The 20498-nt window shown below is 45.7% G+C and overlaps 1 protein-coding gene across 6 annotated transcripts in view; it reads right to left on the bottom strand.

Moving 5' to 3' along the window:
- DOCK11 (dedicator of cytokinesis 11) overlaps positions 1–20498 on the bottom strand; it is an 86932-nt gene that overhangs the window by 13248 nt on the left and 53186 nt on the right. For 4 of the 6 annotated variants that reach the window (XM_075513477.1, XM_075513472.1, XM_075513473.1 and 1 more), the window contains 16 exons: positions 19072–19188; positions 18285–18360; positions 17874–17977; positions 15732–15843; positions 15542–15608; positions 14980–15027; positions 14700–14777; positions 14312–14454; positions 13539–13654; positions 11562–11699; positions 6260–6442; positions 5487–5600; positions 3547–3762; positions 3408–3465; positions 1844–1950; positions 750–872 (listed from right to left, as the gene is read on the bottom strand). In XM_075513477.1, the coding sequence (XP_075369592.1) occupies positions 750–872; positions 1844–1950; positions 3408–3465; positions 3547–3762; positions 5487–5600; positions 6260–6442; positions 11562–11699; positions 13539–13654; positions 14312–14454; positions 14700–14777; positions 14980–15027; positions 15542–15608; positions 15732–15843; positions 17874–17977; positions 18285–18360; positions 19072–19188 (1800 nt within the window). The remainder of the gene's footprint in view (positions 1–749; positions 873–1843; positions 1951–3407; positions 3466–3546; positions 3763–5486; positions 5601–6259; positions 6443–11561; positions 11700–13538; positions 13655–14311; positions 14455–14699; positions 14778–14979; positions 15028–15541; positions 15609–15731; positions 15844–17873; positions 17978–18284; positions 18361–19071; positions 19189–20498) is intronic. The other 2 variants (XM_075513476.1, XM_075513478.1) reach the window with 1 other exon arrangement.

Raw genomic sequence — 20498 nt, 5'->3', positions numbered from 1 at the left:
TCTTAAGCACATGCTTAGCTTCACGTCTGAAAGGTACACAGACTGCAATAACACCACTATCCTTAGAGAGAAGGCTGAGCCTACTGTCTCAGCATGTTCCCTGACTGAGCCTTTAAGGGTAGAACAGCTTGCAGTATTTTACTGAGAAATTATTTTTTGATTAAAAACAGCTTTATGATGAAAAAATAGATCAAGGCTTCCCCTAGCTTCAGTTATACAGCTGGATGCTGTCCTGGTGTGGAGCGGTCATGGGAGAGGGAGGGAAAGAGGAGTGCTATTCAGCAGTCGAGCAACAGCCTCGCCGAAGCACAGGTCACTGCAGGTGTTGGGAAGGAGCAAGGCAGAGGGCTGGTACCAGCTTCTTTCCTTCCTCTTCACTTGCCACTGAATTACCTGCAGATCTAGTCCTTTCTTTGAACAGTTCTCACTCTGTTTTTAACTCTTAAAATGCTCAAGTCTCAAAAAGAATCTGGCTTTGCTGAGCATATGGGATGATGACAGCTTTATTTTAGGGGAAGAAAGGTGGGAATTATTCACTAAATATGAGTCTTCCGTGTCTTTAGCTTTAATAATTACCCTCCAGACCATTGCTTTCACTAATTTGTTTAATGACCAGCAATGAAGCACAGTGTGTGCTTTACTGACACCAATTCATTAACTCATGACTTCAAAAATAAAAAAGTCTCCTGTTTTTTTCTTAGTGATCTAGAAAATTACCTGATATATGCAAACTAGTTCAAAATACCTACCTCAAATTCACGCCGCTTTTCATAAATAGGAATGATCAGTTTGGAAACTTCAGAAATTGTTTCATAACGCTCTGCTTTCCACAGGCCATCTACACATTGCTCCAGCAGCTCCACCAGGACTTCCTACGAGAGCAACCAGATGGGTGTTTTTAATAACAGTCAAAGTTAGAAGAGGAACCCATTTTAACTTCAGATACTTTAACAGGTCCCAGTGTAAGTAGCCACAGTTTAAACCCTGTGTGTTCCTGGCCTTTCCAAAGTTATTCTAAATTTTGGAAAAAAAAAAAAAGGACAAGTTATTTTTTAAAAGTTCATTCATTCTTAACAAATCATTAGCACAAAAGCCAGCAAGTATGTCTTGGTTATTTAGCTACCTCCCCAGGAGAATGCCAAAACTCTGGGAGGGTATGAAGATGACGGGAAGTCAGAGGTACCTGCCTAAGAAACACGTCCAAGGAACATATGTGCAATAGCAGTGGGATGTGATGCTAAGGATCCTCAAGCCTAGTCTTGATGAATGGGCAATTGGGCAGCTGGGCTGCAGGGCCACTTCGCTCAGCCACGTGGCCCACCCAATACACTTGTACAGGGATGGTGCAGAAGTAATTGTGAGACTTTATGACTCACAGGAGCATCTACCCACTTCCCCAGTGCCCTGCTGTGGTTTCTGGATTGTTCTGCTAACATGGTGTCCTGCAGCACAGCCCTAACTCAAGGGGAACCTAAGCTGACCTCTCACTTGAGAGAGCTTGACTTGCATTCTGTCCCTCCTTGGAAATACCATGCTGCGCTGCCTTGTGCTGGCAGAATTAGCATTTGCATAACATGGCAGGCAAAGATTGTGGTGTAGCTTTTTCAGTCTCAGTGCTAGAAAAGCCTTTCAAAGGAACTAAGAACTTACACCAGTTTTACCTATCTAAATTGGACACAGAAAATCCTTCAATGCAGCTTTCTCTTGGGAAATTGCTGTGGAACAGTCTTCCTTACAGATGCCAGTGCACAACTATAATTTGTTAGAGCTCACGTGAACAAAGTCTAAAACTAAATCCTAATCAGCTATCAAATAGCCTGTAGTCTATACTACAGGACCTCACCTCACTGTAATGTACATCCATCATCCCACCATCTTCTTTCATTGCACCTTCTTCATCAATGTTGGGAGTGATTTTCCTGAAGGCAGTGCATCCACTGGGGAAGAGTTCTGTAGCAGACAAAAGCAAATGGATGAGTGGAATAACATATCTCAAATGTGTCATGCTTTAATGGCCAGGAAGGCAGTCTAGCTGATAGCAAAGTCCTACAAGTACGAGGGGACCTGACTCCCATTTTTGCTACTGATTTGCTATATAAGACTGAACACATCAGAACCTCCCCAGCAATTTGCCATGGGAGTCATTCCTAGTACGTAACTAACACCAAGCACAACAGATTTCCCAGTGTGCTGTCTGGAAGTCATCTTTGACCAACCTAACCAGCTGCTACCAACTGAAAGACAGGAGAGAAGACGAGGGTATATCTTTGCACAGAAGATGCAAGAAAGCTATTGCAGGCTGCTGGAGAGCTGGGTGGAAAGTGAACAGGATTGTACACTCCTAGCAGAAAGCACAGTTATGTACCCCAAAACTGAGTAGTTCAGCCTTTACTGAACCCTTTCCAGCCTATGTATATGTAAAGAGTGCCAGTGACAGAGATAACTGAATGTATTCACTTGATATTCCTTTGGATTTGTTCCTCTTCTTTTTTAGAAGTTCTCCTTTACCACTGGTTGTGGTAAGCAGCCTCCAGGGTACAAATGAAGAATTGCCAGCTTTCAATACTCTCCCCTCTGCAGCCATGTGAAATGTGTATATGTATCAGAAAAACAAGTCCTGATTTTCCCCACTTAGCCAACACAAAGTATAGAATTTGGAGGGACTCCAAGCCCCCTGAACAAGGCACTTAAGACCTTTCCCACCAAGGCAGTGCGTGTAATCAGCTTTTATGCAGCCTTAACTTTCTGAAATGTTAAGTGTCCATTTCAACAATTACTCCCTTACATGGAAATGAGAAATGGGGTCAATATATCCACTGTGGAACAGATATTTAAAAGAAAACCTGCAAAGTGGTGTTACTTGAGAACACACAAGTCTGTCCTTCCTTCCTGTTTTGCATTAAACCACAACACTCCCTTTTTTTCTGATTGTTTTTTACATATTTGTATAGTTAGGCTATAGTCTCATTTTTTGACTGAATTTTGACTCCTTTATTCTATAGTTTTCTGTACTGCCTATAGTGATACTTCTGATGAACATATTGACAGCCAGTTTTTAACATGGGTTTCCCCTGCGAGCACATTTCCTAATGTAAAATACAACTGAACATTTAAACCGAGACCTGATGTGTCAGTTCTTATTTCACTCAGCAACATGCCACCATGACTGTCTAAGCAGACCTGGCCAGCCTAGTAAATGCCTGTGTATGAACAATTGGATTCCATTCTTTAAAACCCCCTCATCTTCTTCTAGCTTTATCCACTGCATTAATGTTTTTTCTTTTATAGCTTGTTTCTAAAATAATCATTTAGCAAATTGAGAGAAACTTGTCTTCAAAAAGATTCTGATCCCCCAAAACCCATCACTTCATTGTCTTCCTTGTGCCTCCCAAACAGCACACACTTACTTTTCCTGTGCAGAAACTCTGCAACGAGGGCTGCTACATGAACGTAACACATGGCTGCCTGCAAAGTACAAAGGCAAAATTAAAACGTCATCTGTGCATCTGTCTTGTTGCGCACCATGTTTTTAATTACGTGAATTACCTCTGAAAAGTCTCCGTTTTTTACATGTATCTTTGCCATACTGTCCAGCCATGTTTTCCGGAGCTCTGGGGTACTTGCATAAGATTTGGCTAAACTGTACTGTAGATCTATTAACATTTCTGGATCCTTCTCATGTTCTTTCATTTGCGCGGTAGCCATAAGCACTGTACGGATTCTCTTTGTCAAGTCTTTGACTTCGGAAGGAAAAGCAGTTGCCTGACACAAAACAAATCTAATCAGAAGCAAATACAGAAATAAAAGGTGTTCCAGGCTTTGCCAAAGAAAGACCATTGCTACCCTTTCAGCCAATGCTCCACTTACTGCCAATCTGAAAACGCCGAGAACACAGGAGATAAGACTAACTAGCTTTTACTTATTGAACTCACGCTGCACACAGTGTACAGTATTTCACATGCAATTAGAGACATTTCAATCTGGGCTTGCAGAGGGCCAATCTCTCCTGGCCATGTGCAGGATGCCAGGTTGGCTGTTCCCGTGCTACAGTGAAGCAGGTACTTTGGCATCCTGAGGAGCTCGTGTGAGAGCGAGACAGAAGTGCTCTGTGCATGCGAATGTCCCAGGACAGGATTGTAAACCATGCCTGAAGTATTTTTCATGTCATTCACCATCCGGCTTGTTAGTCTCTGATGTGGTCATTCTTCAATTCCTAAAGCACCAAAGGCATTTGTAGAGCTTCCCATCACAGGAATGTAATAGAGAAAGAAACACAGGCTCCAGTCTAATCCCCTGCTCAGAGCAGGGCCATCATTGAGTTAGAGCAAGGCTTGTCTGGCCAAATTTTATAATCTTCAAGGACAGAAATCCCACCTCCTTTCTGGGCCCTGCCCCAGAGCTGCACCATGTTCTTGGGAAATAATTTTTTCTTTAAGTAAAGTTGGAATTTTCCTTGCAGCAACTTGTGCCCATTGCCTCTTGTCCTGCCACTCCACACCTCTGAGAAGAGCCTGACCTCCTCGTCTCTATAACCTCCCTTTTGGTAGTGGAAAGCAGCAGTTAGGTCCCTCCTCAGCTTTCTCTCCTCCATGATGAGCCTGGCTCATGTTCCCTCTCCTCGGGCTCCTGCTCCCTAGCTATCTCTGTGGCTGTGCAGGGCATCCTCTCCCGTGTGTTGAAATCTCTCTTGTACTCTTGCACTGTTATAAATACATAAACTGGATATAATGATGGTCTCATGATGTAAAATATGAGCAGCAAAGTATGGCTCAGTGAAACCCTTATAAACACCTGTGCACAGAAGAGAACTGAGGTTTTTGCCAGGTATATCCTAACTATAACTTTGTTACAGCACAATTCAACACTTAACTGAGGTTCCCATTCCACCTTTAAGTCACAGGATAATCACAGAACTGTAAAAACACTTCCCGTTTTCCTCTATCCTACCTTGGCAGCTACACCGTGTGCAATGGAGCAAGCTGCAGTGATGATATATTGTTCAATGGATTGGGTAGAAGCTGTTAATTCTACCGCAAAGACAGACAATTATTTTCGAAAGAAATACAACCGTTAATCTCCATGAAAGAGTGCTTTCTTAATATTACTGGCACTTAATTAAAATGAATTCCTGCTAATTATTACCTTCAGGCAACAGAAGTATCAGACCCTCCCTTGTCATTTCCCTCAAAGCTGGAAGTTCTTGGAAAGCTCTTTGGACACCCTTGCAAGCAGCACACTTTGCAAAACATAACCTGAATTGCAGACCTCCCTCCTCTTGGCGTGAGGCCTCACAGATGGAGCATGACCTGCCTGTGCAGCTGGCCCTATTGCTGTTGGCATAATACTTACTGAGCAAACACAGCCCATTATGAGCTTATAAATCATAGTTCCAGTCATGAGACTTACCCCCATGATTTCCTTGAGTGTATCCCTGTCTTGCATTAATGGCCGATAGCACATGATGTGATTTAACGTCTCCAACTTACCTTCATAGGCCTGTCACTGTTTGCAAAGTTGTTAATGATGAGCAAGGAGTCCTGAAATCTTGTCCCACCGCTGAGTGCCACATCTGCTATTAACTGGCTCACTGCAATTATTATCTGTTGGGACAGGGTAGGGGCTTTATTTAAATGAGCCCTAATAGACAAGTTTTATTGCTCATAGGAAAACATCACGTCTTTCCCACAACATAAGCAACGGTTGTTGTTGTGGCTTTGCTGTCACATCTCCCACGGACAAATACTTCCCAGGGGACCAAACTGCTTTGCTGAACAGTGAGTTCACAGAGTTAACAATATAACAATTGTAATACAAATCCCTGTTTGTACATTAGTTACCTTCTGCCGTGATTCATTACAACCCAGATGGTATTCATCTGCCACTCTAGGTATCTAAATTTGCTTCAGAAAAACACTGCTGCAAAAGCAGCTCCAGGAAAATCCCTTCTCCCGCCTCAAAGGCAGCTCTTCTTGCTGTGCTTTCCACCCCATTCTGGCCATCTTCTGGGGCAGACATGTGTCTTGTGTCTGTGAGTCCAAAAACTCAACAGCTTGGAGTACTTGATGGCAGTGTATTTTACCCAAAGGGCCCTGGGCCAATCACTGGAAACAGGAATTAGGCAAAGCCTGGAAATAAGAGGATTTTTGTCCATATAACAATGGCAAGATCCTCTGCAGATATGAGGTGACATAGTTATGTTGATATATCTGTTCATTAAATCTGAGGCATCCTGCTTTCTAGCTTTTCCCCAGTCACTGACCTGAAGATGCGTTCTCAGAAACGTTCTCCTTTTGGTGAACTCGAAGTTATTTCTCATCAGGAGATACAGAAGAGCTGAGGCTTCGTTCCTCGTGGAGGACACCTTGGAAGTACAACACTTCAGGATCTCGTAGCAGAGGGCAGCGCACATGTTCACCCTTCCCTTGAAAAATGCTGAGGGAAACTTCACAAGAGGCATGCAAATATTAGAAAATACACCACTAAATTACACCCACAGGGCTCAGATGGGCAGGGGCATGGGGCAACACACTGGGCTCCAGCCTGGACAGCCTCAATAAAACTTCTGCCAGAGTTTTGAGCCTGAAAGTATTTGTGGGAATGAACTCAGGGCCTATTTTTAACCACGTTTCCTAGAGCAATGTGAACTTTGCTGTCACTCTTTTTGGGGATGTGCCTGTGTATATCTGTCTATTCCCTCCCCCAACAATTTTTGGGTTGATTGGAAAATTCTCACCAAATTGAACAGACAGAAGTTTTATGTTCTTACAAAAGCCATAAACACCAGCAGCAGGGCAGAGAGGAGAGGTCCCATGGACATTCCCACCAAAGGCTGCCATCTGGGACAACAGAAAATCCGCCGGAGCCCACCCAGAAGTCTGACCTTGTTGGGAAACATGACCTGCGATGCTCACACAGCTACTTCTACATGTCCCCCCCAAAAAGCCTAAAATCATGCTTGCCCTCAGGAATGCAAAGAGACTTGCTTGTCCCAGAAAGCCTAAAATACACAATGACCTGCCCTGGCTGCCCAGATGGAGCTGGCCCCAGGGAGCAGCAGGATCAAGCCAAACCGCAAGCATGAACTACCTCAGTTAGCAACGGGGCTCAGAGATTTGCAGCAGAGTGAAGAAAAGCAGAAGAGGAAGACCAGCAGAGGAAGACCCTGTACTGCCGTAGCATGTCTGTCACCTTACTGAAGACCTACTTCCAGGCACGTCTGCAGGGGCAAGCTCAGCCATGCCTGAAAAGCAGACAGCTGCAGCGGTGCCCTGCCCCGGCAGGCAGCAGCCTCCATGCGGGGCTCGCCGGAGCGGGCACTGCCAGCGCGCATCCATCTGGCCGCGGTCATGAGTGGTGGCTGGCGGGGAGGGGGCACCGCACTCAGCTTCCTTCCACCCTGGCCGCAGTGGGCTGGGCCCAGAGAAGCAGAACAAGGAAGGGTTTTGTGCTGCCATGCGGCCACCTCCGCTGCCACCGCAGAGACCTGGCTGGAAAGGGGTGACGCCAACACCTCCCGGAGGAGCAGAGGCTGCTCGGGCATTGCACAGCGGCACTCTGCTCCCTCTGCTGCAGCTGGGGACCAGCTGCAGGGAATTTCCTGGTACAAAGAGGTAAGAGAGACAACCATATTTTTTATCTGTTCAGAGGAAAGATGTGCTCAGTCCATTCAAGACCCAACGGTCCTCCTCCCAACGGGGCATGGTCCATGAGCCACTTCTATCTGCCCCACTACCTTCTCCCCATGGGAGATGACAGTAAATACTGTCAGAGTATTCACTCACATCCTCCAAGTCAGAGCCTGGAGCTGTTACTGTGGCCCTCTACTCCTTGCATTAAGTACATATGATTCAGAAAAGCTCATAGGTACTTCTGCGGCCACCACCATGGCGTGCTGGTGAAAGGGTCTCAAAACAGGAATCTAGGAGCTGTGGCTAGCAAGACTACACTGTTGGGATTACACTGAGCCACACAGGTTACAAGGCAGAATGAAGACACTGACCAAATACTTGGTGTTCACTGTCTCTGGCCAAAAATATTTTCAGAAAAAAAGTGGAAGAAAGACAAGAAGCAAATAAACATCATAGTAACACAGGGCCAAGAGGATCATGTGTGCACTTGGGAAAAGAGCTATTAAGTAATTGCTGCCTGTTGTAATGCAGTCCTTCTCCCATAGCGAGATGGGATCATGCTCAGAACTGGGTTTAGCCCAGAGTGGGCCACAGTGATGTGTGATTGAGCATGCACAGGCAGCACATGGGCACCCAAGAAGATAACGGCCGGCACGTGCTCTCAGCAGGGACCACTGCTTGCCTGCAGAGGCTTTTCAGACATTTCCAACCCAGTGCCAGGGAGAAAAACTTTGCGTGGGAATCTGCTCCAGAAGAAGCCCAAGATCCTGTGTGTTCCCCTCGACACCGCACCAGCTCTGGAGGAAAACCTGTGCCCTGTTCATAGGGAACCTGGGTCCCCACCCAGCTCCTTCTGGAGACCAAGCCCAAGCAGATGCAATCGCTCCTCGTGCCAGGTTCAGGGCAGTAGACCCAAGGGTGTATGCCTGCTGGAGATCTGGCCAGGTGCTGGTGCGGCTCTCCAGCTAGCAGGAGAACATGAGCTGGGAAGAGCTGCGAAACAGTACATGTGGCGATGACTCTGCGTGTGCTGGAGGAGCACGTTTCTCATCCAGCCCTAATACAAAGGGCTAGAGCAGGAGTCAATGCAGCAAGCAGATCCCAGAGAGGCCTTGGCACCAAGGGGACGTGAGGGCAGGGCAGCCACAGTGGCAGGCAGGACATGCCAAGTGCCCTTCACAACTGCATGGGAGGCTGTAATGATGCTTGTATCCTGAGAGCACTAACAGAGAGGGAAAGCACAGCTTGATGTGGTCAGGGGGAATTGCTAACAGCCAGGGAAAAGCTTCCCAAATCGGCTGTTGCAGGAAAGGAGCAAGGCTCTGCTGCCCTAGCACTTCAGGGCCTGGGATTTGTGATGCCTCTAACGTGCCCTGCTAGTATCAACGCACTGAGGGACAGGCAGGCACGGAGCAGGCAGCTACATGGGGTTTCCATCACTCTCACATCCACATGTCTGAGCTGCTCTTTAATGCAGGGCAAATTATCTCAGCCCTCCTCTGTGCATGTTTTCCTTCATAACCTTTAATTTCAAGACCATTCCCAAGAGATATGTATGAGATATGTATTTATCTGTAACTGATGCTCTGAAAAGAAGGATTTCGTTGTTAAGGAAACCTAGAGTATAAAACAAGAGCAATCTAGCTTTTGTTGCTTCTTCCCAACTGGTAAAACAGACACAGCTTTCTTCCCAAATTCCCAGCACACATGCATGCAAGCGGGATTCATTCTAAAACCAAAACCAAACATGCAAACAATTATAGAACTTGTTTGTTCTTTGCTTTCTTGCGACATTTCTTTCTTTTTTTTTTTTTTTTTTTTTTTAAGTCTTTTGTCTATCAAGTAACCAGATTTAATGCAGAAAGAAAGCTATTTTCAACACAGATTTTGGGATGCAGAATAAATCTCAGGAGTTTTTTCCCCTCCAGCAACCATTTGCTGCCACCCTAGATAAGAGGGGGATTCTTTTCCTTGTAATTACTAGCTACAGAAGGCCATAAAAATGACAAATTGTCCATTCTAGCTGTGTCAAAGGTATTTCTTGGTTTTCTTGAAGTTAACGCTAATTTATAGTTAACAGCGGTATGCAACCCAAAACAAAGCAGTGCAGCTTTCATATTTCAAAACAAACTTGCAGGAAAACATGCCATCCTTGCACTTGTCATGAAATGCAGTGACCCCCTTGGCTATTTTATTGTCACTTTGGGCCTTAGAAAAGCCCTTCAGAGGACTTAAAAGGAAGTTTGGGACTCATGTGGTTATGGAGTTGGCAAAGAAAACACTTCCTTATAGATACCATCTGCTGGGCTCATATCTTGCTTTTGCAGAAGCAACACTGTGTCCTGTCATAGGGGAAATGTGAGAAATTAACTGAAATCAATTTTTCATATCTTTGAAGACCCACGATGCCAAATTCAGCGTGGATTCAGGCTGGCATAAATCCAAGAAAACGACCCCACTGCCTGTCCTTGCAGCAGCCAAGAACACAGCCTGCGTTGCTGTAATTGGCATTTTGGAAAGCGAGCGTGGAACCCCTGAAGGGCTCCAGGTTTTGAAGGCTGATGGTGAGATCAAATTGAGTAGGTGTGCAGGTTTGGCTTCACATTTAAACAACCACAGAAAATTTGCCAGGGAGGCAAGGAAGGTTTCTTATTTTCTATAGGCACAGAACAAATATTTCTGGCTAAACAAACTTTCGAATAGTAAGGGGAAGACATGTGCAGAGAGACTGTGTCTGAGTGGGGTGTGTGCAGATCTGCAGCAGGACGGATCTCAAGGCTAAGCAGATCACAGGCAAGCAGAAAACTCAAAAGAAAGGTAGAGCAATAAACATGTATTGGACCCTGTAGAAAAACTGAGTGATTCCTGCCAGTGCCAGCTGCCAATCTAGCAGGCTTTAAGAAGCCCCATGGAAAAAGATCCTGTAGGAGACCACGCTGTCTGGAGCCAGATAGGTAGCTAGCAGGACTTCTGCATTTTCTGCTTCTCATGTGTTTGCTTAGGACAAACCAAAATTCAGCCCTAGACATATTCATACTAGCTCTTAGCTTTGCTGTGGGGTTATAGTAAAATGTACATAGCGCAGACTTTTTCCACCTTTGAAAACCAGTTTAGCAGTCTCTCTCTTTAATCAAACTTTGCTTGGCAACTAGTACAAGACCTCCTTTGGAAGTAATGCTGTGCTGCCTGTCATTCCCATACTGTGCTCTGCCTGGCTGCAATCTCACGCCACATGGATTTACCTCATTAATGAAGCGTCGCATTCAAGTGATTTGAGACGTTTTAATTCAGTTTGAATTTATGATAATTGTACAGCTTGGAAGGAACGGAGTTTGCATGTACATCTGGTCTCAAAAATGTACTCATGAGAAGCGGCAGGTTTTGACAAGCATGAAGGGAAATGTCAGCAATAGCATCAGTCACTGCTCTTACGTGGTTAGCTGTGCCTTTGACGCTGCTTGAGCTCAGGGGATTAAACAGCCTTGCTGTGTAACAGGGCTCAGAAAAGTGTAGAAAGAGGTTCAGCAAGTACTACCTTCTTTCAAACACAGTGGGAGAGGAGCGGCTTGTCAGTACAAGTATTATTTAAGCAATAGCACTGTCAGCAATATTGACAGTTTGGGGCAAAGATTCAAGAAGCACTAGCTTTTGGTCAAACAGATACTAATCTTTAACAGCAGTTTTGTGACCAAGGCAAGTGAGGGAATTCCTCACGATTTCTCCTTTTGTTTCCTGATATCCAACAAATAATAAATAATTGTTGAAATAGATAACTTAACCTGGGCTGGTTTTTAAATCAGTGAAGAAGTTGTTTTCTAAAACACATCTCCAAACAGCACAAAAATATCAGTTTAGCAGGAGTTTAAGTGTACTGGTCTCTTCTGTCATACCTATATAAATTCTCCTGCACCTTTGGAGTCATATATTACATACCTTGCTAATGAAAGCTCTCAGAGAGGCGAACACATGCTTAAGAGCTGCTTCTGACTGCCCGTTTTTGAGAAAAGCCAGATGAATATCAAAAACCTTCTTCATGAGTGGATTGTGGCCATCGTTGCTTAAAAGCTGGGTCTGGAAAGCAACAAGAGAATTGGTTTTGCAGAAATGTTGTACCTGAAGCTGGAAATGACAGAGATAATTTTGCATAATTAATCACATCAATTCTTAAGCCAGATAAGGAACAGGGCCTTCAGCAAAAATTTAACCAATAAATGTGACAACCAGTACAAACTTACAGTAGTTGGTCAGAAGCTATTTCTATAGCAGAGAATAAACCAAAAATATTTTATCACTTTTGCATCACTAATTCCAAAATCTAACCCAATAATCTGTACAACTTTCACCAGTTGCCTAGATTTATTTTAAATAAAACAGGCTGTTACCAACAGAACACTGTTTTTTCCATTTCTTTTTATTTGTCTTGACAAGTGGTTCATTTGCAGCCCAAAAGAGAGTCAGAAAAAAAAAAGACTATCACATGTTTTCCCTGGACAGATTCATAGCTGTAGTAAGTCAGTACACTTCCCTTGTCTCCTGCAAAGTTTTGACAGTTTGCACCTTCTGGAGATATGGTGAAATGGAATTACCTGGAGAGGATTAATGGAGTTTGGTGTCAGGGTTATCTTGCCTGTGCCTGCTGTCATCCTTGCAGCTGCTGCGCAGGAAGCCTGGCACATCGTGGCCACCCAGCAAGGATGTGGATGTCCCACATCGATAGGAGATCAATAGTCCCTATCTCATTGCCAGCCCAAGCAATCCTTAGCTGGCTCAGATTTGTCTTTTGACATCCTGTTGACATCTTGTAGTAGGGTAAGTTTAGGATCCATACTTTTTAAATGAACTCATTTACTCTGTCAGTAAGAACAGCATCAGCACTTTTACTGCAGTATAGAGCACACTTCTGTGTGGTAACACCATACGACCATAAAAGCAGAAGTCTATTAAAGCGGAAGGGAATCCAGTCTATCCTGTGGTTTGAAAATCATATTGTTTTGTGGTTCAGCCATATTCAAAAAGAGGCAACTGAGAAAGTCATGCAAGTTTTAACTCTTGCATCTAAATCCTTCTGCTGTTGCCAGACTTCTAAGGAGTAATTTAACGTATGCCAGGATGGCTTTTTTGCTCTGTAACAAAAAAGAGCAAAGGATATGAAGCGGAGGATATGATGACCTTTCCCTTCACGTTGTTCAATACCTCTAAAAAGGAAATCTTCATTGTGCTTACTCTGAAATCCGGAGTTGTTCTTGTGACATTATGCAAGACACATTGCTATGAGCAGTATTCCTCCAACCACACTTCGAGGAAGAGCTTTTCTGGAACAGTATTTCAGTATTTTGCTGCCAGCCTGGGGTTCACTTCACCACAAAGGCTTTGATTCTTGTAGATGGCAATGACTGCTGGGAGTGTGAATCACTATATGGAGGAGAAGACTTCTACCAGAGGTACTGGCCCTGTCTGAACTGGTAACCACAGCTGGAATGCCTCAGCCCCAGAGACATTCAGGTACAGCTATTCAAAGAAATCTGGGCCTCTCTTCTAGGCAATTTATGGTAGAAAACAGTGACTGTTCTAAGAATGCTAGACCTTCATTTCCCTTTCCTCTAGTCCCTCCTTTCTATATGATGTACATTTCCTCTTATTCTATTTTGGTAATGCCTACACTCATGTTATAATGGCCACGTAATTTTCTCTGGTCTTGCAGTTTTGAGGACGTTGCAAGATTGCCTAAGTGCATAATTACTCTGAGAACTCGTAAAACACTCAGCATTTTAGAAAATAAACAAGCTGCAAATGATTTGCTTTTGTAAAGCCTTCCATAATCTGCCACTCTAGGAGAATGGATCACCAAAATCAACACACATACAGAAATACAGCACACATTTCTATAAAACTTTTGGTTTCAATGCTGACCTTGAAACTCTGAGTGAAAAAAGAGATGGTGTCCAGGACTGTCAGGCACACTTCGGTGGCAATATTGCCCTCCAGTAATGCCTGGTGCACAATATCTGCTTCTGAGGTGCCTGCATCTGTGGATGGAAAGCAAATCAGGAGGAAACACTGTTCAACACTCCAGCTCCCACAAGATATAAATGCTGATATAGATAAGGTTCTCCCCTTGCACTACACTGGGTTTGGGAGATGAGGTAAGAATAGCAAGATCTGAATTTGCCAGCTTCATTCAGAGAAGCTGCCTCAGCCTGATGCCAACTGAGAAAACCAATGTCAGTTATTTCCCCTTAATCTCACTGTCTTTAAAGCCAGACAGAGAACAAGGTGTCCAAGTTGTATCCGCAGAGGAGAAATGGCAAGGTGCTTCAATGGGGCAAAACTCACCCATGTGGAGAGGCTGAGAGCAATCCTGGCCCAGGTCTCTGTGCAGGGCAGCTCTCCTGCCTGCCCTGCTCACTACCCAAACCAAGGCGTTGCCTGCATGCACACTTGGAGCTGAGCCAAGGCAGGCAAGAGGAAAAAGCCATGCAAGTCCTAAGTCCCAGGGCTGATTTTTAAGGGGCTGACTTAAATGTCACCCCACCGATCTAGGAATGTTGCAGGGAGAAGCGGTGACCACTGTAATTCTGCAGAGTTTGAATATCCTGAAGCAGCAAGCAGCAAGTGGAAAATGGCTACATGCAGTTTTCAGCAGGCTAATACTCCACGGTCCCATCTCGCTCTGCTGTACATACTGTGGTTGAGTGTGAAGGAGGTCTCCAAGCTGCCCAGATGCTGGAGCCGCACCTGTATCCCCCCAGCTCTGCTGCGGAGTGCTGGCATCGTCTGGGATTTCCTATCAGCTCCTGTGTGCTTGGATAACCAGGCGTCGTGCACCCTGCAAGGGGAAGCGAAGATGGCAGGTTTGGATGAGCAGCAGCGGCCACACCATTACAGGATTACATGAGGCACCAGGACGGTGACCTGGCCTCCCTCCAACGCACTAATCTGGTTTATCCTGGACAATCCCAGCAGGACTGACCAGGCTACCGTGGTCTTGCCTGCGCCAGATGGTCCTCGAGCTAATGAAACAGCAGTGCTGCTGCTCAGGGAGTAGAGATGCAGCCATGACTCGTGTCTCACCTGCAGCTGACTGCGGGGGACACCGCCAACTGGCGTGGGCAGCCAGGAGCGCCTGGGGCTGGGGGTCTCATGCAGGAGCTGGAGGGGAGGGAAGGGGCGGTGTGCTAAGACGAGGGGACCCTGCTCACGGCATGGCGCTGAGCAGAGTCCCGGCCCCGCAGGCTTCCTGCCTGCTTGGGTTTGCCCAGCATGGGTGTGCATGCTCCCTTCCTGCCTCGGCTGCGGCAGGGAGCACAGGGACGGCCCCCCTGCCCTGGCCCCAGACGGAAGAATACAGTACCTGGCAATATTTCTCTTCCCCACGTATCTGAAGTGAAATAAACACACCCTAGAAAGAAAACAAAATATGTATCTGTTACAGATCCTGCAGATCAGGTACGATCCAGAACATTTAAAATCTACCCTGTCCTTGTCTGCAGACACGCTCCTCTATGCATGAGGGTTTGGGTCTGTATTTACAAGTCACTTGGCCTCACACCCTTTCCAAACCCTATGGCACATCCCTGTCTCCTCACCCATCTGTTCCACCAAACCCACCGCAAAGCAGAGGTTGTGCCGGTTACAGTGGGAGGCTGTGCCGTCAGCCCTGCTCGCCCGCAGGTGGTGGGACACCCTCTGCACAGTCTGGACCGAGCACAGGGCACTGCTGCTTCACCGTGCTCCCTCGATCATACACCTGCTTCTCCTCAGAGAAGAGCATTTCATTACAACCTGGACAGACACCTCTAGTACTGCACAGGACTGCGTGCACCCTGCGAGGCACACCGCACTCATGTCTTCTTCTTGGCCAATGCTGCCTGCAAAAAGGTGCAGTGTTTGAGTTGCAGCCTCATGATACTCACTCCAGAAGCACAAGGACATTGATCAGCTCTTGGGGGGAGAATTTGTTCCAGTAAGCTAAAAGAGTATCTGAAAGAAAAAAAAAGTGCACTGAGATTTAAAAAAAAATTAAAGGGGGACCTTACAGACCAAAACTACTGGTGATGGTCTCTTGTCTTCCTGGCTGCCCCCCAGCGAGCAGAAGCCACCAACCTTCAGAGATCATCTTCACAATGTAGAGGTAGCACATCAGGAGCGTCCGGATCTCAAACTGGTCCAGCCGGCTGCAGTGCGACACACTGCTCCTCGTGGAGCTTCTGCGGATCTAACAGGACACAGATGTGACGTGGAGGCCAGTGGCCCCAGGTGCCTGGGCTGTGCCCGAGCGGAGCACGGGGCCAGATGCCGTGTAACATGGGCACAGCAAACCTGGCACCCAGATGTGCCAGCATTCCTCCTGTCCCCCTACATGTGCACCCCCACAGCACCATGCTTTGGAGACATCTCATCCTTTGGGGCTGTTGCCCATCCAGTGATGAGCAGTCTGGAAATCCTGGACACAAGGACGAACACTTCTCTGCCCAGAAAAAATATGTCTGGGCAGAGAATGATGGCTTATCCAGCAAAACGCATGGCAGCCCTGCTTTCACTTCCCCTGCTCTCTGCAGCATCTAAGCTCCCAGACTTTTTTGAAGTCTGTTCTTGTCAAACAAAATAGTTCATTAGCTGTCACAGTTTAAAGCAAGAATCCAGCTTTCTGTTAAAGATGCACACTTCAAAACAAAATGTCAGTTATTAAAAAAACAGGAAATTTCAGCTTAAGAAAATAACTTTTTTTTTCCCCACCTGATTTTGGAAGTGTCTCTTGTTTTTCCTCCTACTTACTGACTTCGGCAAAGATAAGTGAAATCCTGCTGGTGAGACAATCTGTGTGGGAAGGGCTTGGGCATTGTGTGGTGGGAAACACAACTTCTAAAGCTTTACCAATTTTTTTTGCATTCTCTATGCTTGCCCTAGCTGTATCCTCCAACAAATGGATATGATTAAGCTCTAGGCAGGACGCTTCTCTTAAAGCTGTGCCTCACATGTTTGGAGAGCAACCCACAGATCTTATTTGTTGTTTATACTGGGACAAGCTGTGGATGTGAGTCATAATAAAACAGAATTAAACATTCAGTTTAGAGTTGGAGATACAGTGCTATAGCCAGAACTTTGCTGTTGACCATGCCAAACTATCAAGTCAGCACACAACTCTCTCCAGGGAAACAGGCAATAAGCAATGTGTCTACCTCTGCAGAGCAGCGTTAAAGCTGTGCTCCTCCATGTGGCACTGTTTATACATGGTTTTGTGGATATTGCATTCCCTAACAGAAATGCTGTTTTCAACGACTCTGAAAAACATACCTTCAAGGACACAGAAGAGGATGTCTAGCTGTGGGGGAAGAGCTGAGCTGCAAGCAATAAGGCTTTCTGCAAACCCTGCCAGCAGGGTTGAAGCATATGCTCAGAGCTTTGCTGAATATGAACAGTTTGATAGTCAAGTGTTTGGCTATACTTGGTCTTGTAGCTTCGTGATTCATGTGGGAGAGCTTGAAAGGCCCCACCTCTCCTAAGCATGTCAGGACACAGCCAGCAGAAGCCCAGATAATCTTTGCCTTGCGTGTTGTAAGGGCCAAAGTTTTTAAAGATGCACCAATGATTCACGCCAACCCAAGACATCTGGAAAGAATCTTGAGGAAAACCAAGGGCTGGTTTGCACAAATACCTGATTTCCATGCGTGCAATCTACCAACAAGGAGAGTACACCCTCTCTGAATAGTGGGGTCAGTGTTCTTTGTGGCATGACCGCGGTCACGTTCTGCAAGTTTGGAGCTGTAGTTATTAGCCTGTGCTGATTTTCCTACAAATACCTCATTTTCTCTTAAGTCAGCGGTCACTAGCAATCTCACACCATGGTGCTTTGTCTCTCAGCCGTGTGGGGAAACCAGTTCCCAGCACCGTGCGCTGGGCACTGGCCAGGCTTAGACCCATCCACGCACAGGGAGCACATCTAAGTATGCATAAATGCACCATGGGAGCAGAGATTTTCCCCACAGATTTTGCCTTTCATCTCTGATAAGTAATTTGTCAATGGTTATATTTTTGGTTCAGAGATATTTGAAGAGGGAAAGCATACCAGAACTGTGAGTCTGACCTCCTCTGTTAAACATGAATCTGTGTGTTTCCAAACAGAGCTATTTATAAGCTGGCTTTTGAGCGTGTTACCACGGGGAACTCCTTTTCCCTCCCCCTTATTTAACACAGCCCACAGACCGGTGCAGTGAGCACCGTTCTTTCTAACCCCAGATACGTTACGTTTTCACTCTGATCCGGGGAACAGGTTGCCCCCTCTGAGTTCAGGGATCCTTTCGAGTCCTCTCGCTTTATTGCATGGCCATTTGGAAGTGCTGCTCCGCAGGCTGAAAAAAACCCAAACCTCACAATTAACCCCTTTGCACTGGCACTCCTCAGTGTGTCACGGACAGTGAGTGGAGGATGCGATTCGGACAGCACAGACAGGGCTTACCAAAGCCCCATGTCGAAAGCTGATTAACCTGGAAAGGACAGCTGGGATGATACCACGTCCAGAAAAAAGCATACAAACTCTGAGGGGTCTTTTGGCAGATGACTATTTCAGGTTTTTGTAATGGATTTTGGGTTTTTGAGGCTGGTAATAGTTACATTCAAAATAATTGGGAAAGTTAAAGTTTAGAAAAATTAATTTACCTGGATCTTTGTCTGCAATCAGGCTGGACCTATTTGAGGAGGATGCAAAACTGCACATGAATTCATCCCTGGATGCCTGTAAAGCAATATAAGGTTTTTGTGACCAACGGAAGATAACACCTATTCTCTTGTATAAGAGAATAATGAAATAAAAAAAGGCAAATTAGAGCAGCTTTTAAAATGCAGATTAAAAAAAATCTATTTCCTTACTTCCATAACACGGAGACAAATGACTTGGGGAGCAGTACAAAGAATAGCAGAATATATTGAAGTAAGTCATAGCAGTTTTTTCCCTTTCGTTTTTCATCATTTGAGTTAAAATTTTGAATTGTTTTTCTCAAATGTCTTTTTGTTGTTGTTGTTTTGCCCCAAACAAGGAGGAAAGTCTAGTCTGTGAGGCTAAGCCCGCCTGGGAACCACACACAACCCTCAGGCAGACGGGCAACTCCCCAGAACAGCTGCTGGAGTCCGAGGCTGAGTCCTGTTGCAACTCATTGCACTTGGAGGGACTTACCTCACCTCACTGCACTATGCATACCGTAAAGAAACACGTTAAATGATAGCAAGCAAAAGGGCAGAGACACTGTACCCGGTGCTACAGACAGAACAAAGTCACAGGAAAAGCCAAATTAAAAGAAACAAGCAGATTGTGGGGCTGTGGGGAGAAGAAAAACACACTTATTTCTAAAGCTGAGCCTGGCTGCAGGCAGTGGAAGTCACACAGGGGGTGTGTGGGGAGAGGAGGACCGAGGAGGAGGGCAAAGAGGCATTGCTGGGCTTTACTCACGGGGCTGGAGGCAGCCGTGCAGGAGTAGAGTGCCTCACGGCTGGCCACTCGCTGGAGGTTCTCCAGGAGCAGCCCGAACAGCGGCAGGTAGAGCTGGGCTATTTTTGCCTGCTGGTTCTGAAAAAAGACAGGGAGAAAAATGTAGGTAAGAGCCCAGGCTTTCAATGGAGTGAAAAAGGGAAACTCTTGAGCCAAAACACATATACATATATATATACACACACACACACACATTTACACACTGTATATGACGTCTGAGCACGTGGGTTGGTTTGGCTTCTCATCTCCACTTCCAGAGCTGCCAGGTAGGTATTATGCTTTTAGCAGCAAGCTTAGGGCACTCAGGGATTTTGGGGGCTGAATAACATTCCCAGTTATACAGGATGTGACAAACTAAATCCTGGATTTCCTAACTCTTTAACTGGCCCTTCACTCACATGGCTTGATTTTCAAGTGCCACACCCAGAAGTAATGAAATAAAAACATTTGCTCCTTGCCTGGTGCTGGCTATTGCTTCCAGTCAGGAATTCTCCATAGCAAATGCTTCTAGTTAAAAAATTTGTAGGAACAGAGTAATTTGGATTAAGTGATACAGATCAAAAATGGTCTGGTTGATGTCTTCTAAATCCAGGGCTCTCTTGCATCCAATTCTTTTTTGTTAAAAATTTATTATTCTGGACTTGAGAGAAAGGTTAAAAAAAAAAAGAAATTTAAGGCTTGCGAATTGAATGGCACATTTTGACTGATACAAGACTCTGAATTTCTTTTCTGATTCAGCATGACAAAAGATAAAAGAAGTCTTGAAAATGCCCATGGGTTGAGAAAACCTTCTCTCGGCCATTGACGGAGCCGGGGTTTCCCTGGCTGGAGCGAGACTGCAGCAACAGACCCTGCCAGCTCAGCCTGTCCTGCCCGTGACGTGGTATTTTTGCTGCCGTCTCGGGACACCAACTGAGCATCCTGCCCTGGCTCCAGGCAGTTTCCTGGTCACGCAGCCCAGAGCACAAAACACGTACAAAAATCCAGTGGGACAATTTTAAGGCAGGTGGTGTTTTTGAGGAGGCAGGGAGAGTGCTGCACGCCGAGGGGGCAAACAGCTCCTGAATTAGTGTGAGGGTTTTCAGGCACTCAGGAGCAGAAACAGGCTGCCTCTGACCCAGTCTTGGCAGAGAGCTGGCAAATCTCTCCTGAAATATCAATTCTTGCCAAATACCATGGGTTGCAGTTTTGTTTCCAGGCTGTGTAAGTCATCGGGGATCCTCACTGCAGAGAAAAGCAAGTCTACCTCCTGCTCAGCCCTGCCAAACAGGCAGAGAAGGGAGAGGAGAGGAGCTGGCTCTGGGTCCATGCAGAGAGCAGGAGCCCTGGGCACTTTCAGGTCACTTCTCCCACCCTTTTTGCCCAGGAGGCTATCCACATTCCCACAT

The sequence above is a fragment of the Mycteria americana genome, chromosome 10, assembly GCF_035582795.1.
Source record: "Mycteria americana isolate JAX WOST 10 ecotype Jacksonville Zoo and Gardens chromosome 10, USCA_MyAme_1.0, whole genome shotgun sequence".
Classification (NCBI taxonomy): Eukaryota; Metazoa; Chordata; class Aves; order Ciconiiformes; family Ciconiidae; genus Mycteria; species Mycteria americana.
Note: the sequence above shows the minus strand (reverse complement) of the source record. Positions and strands in the feature narration are given on the sequence as shown.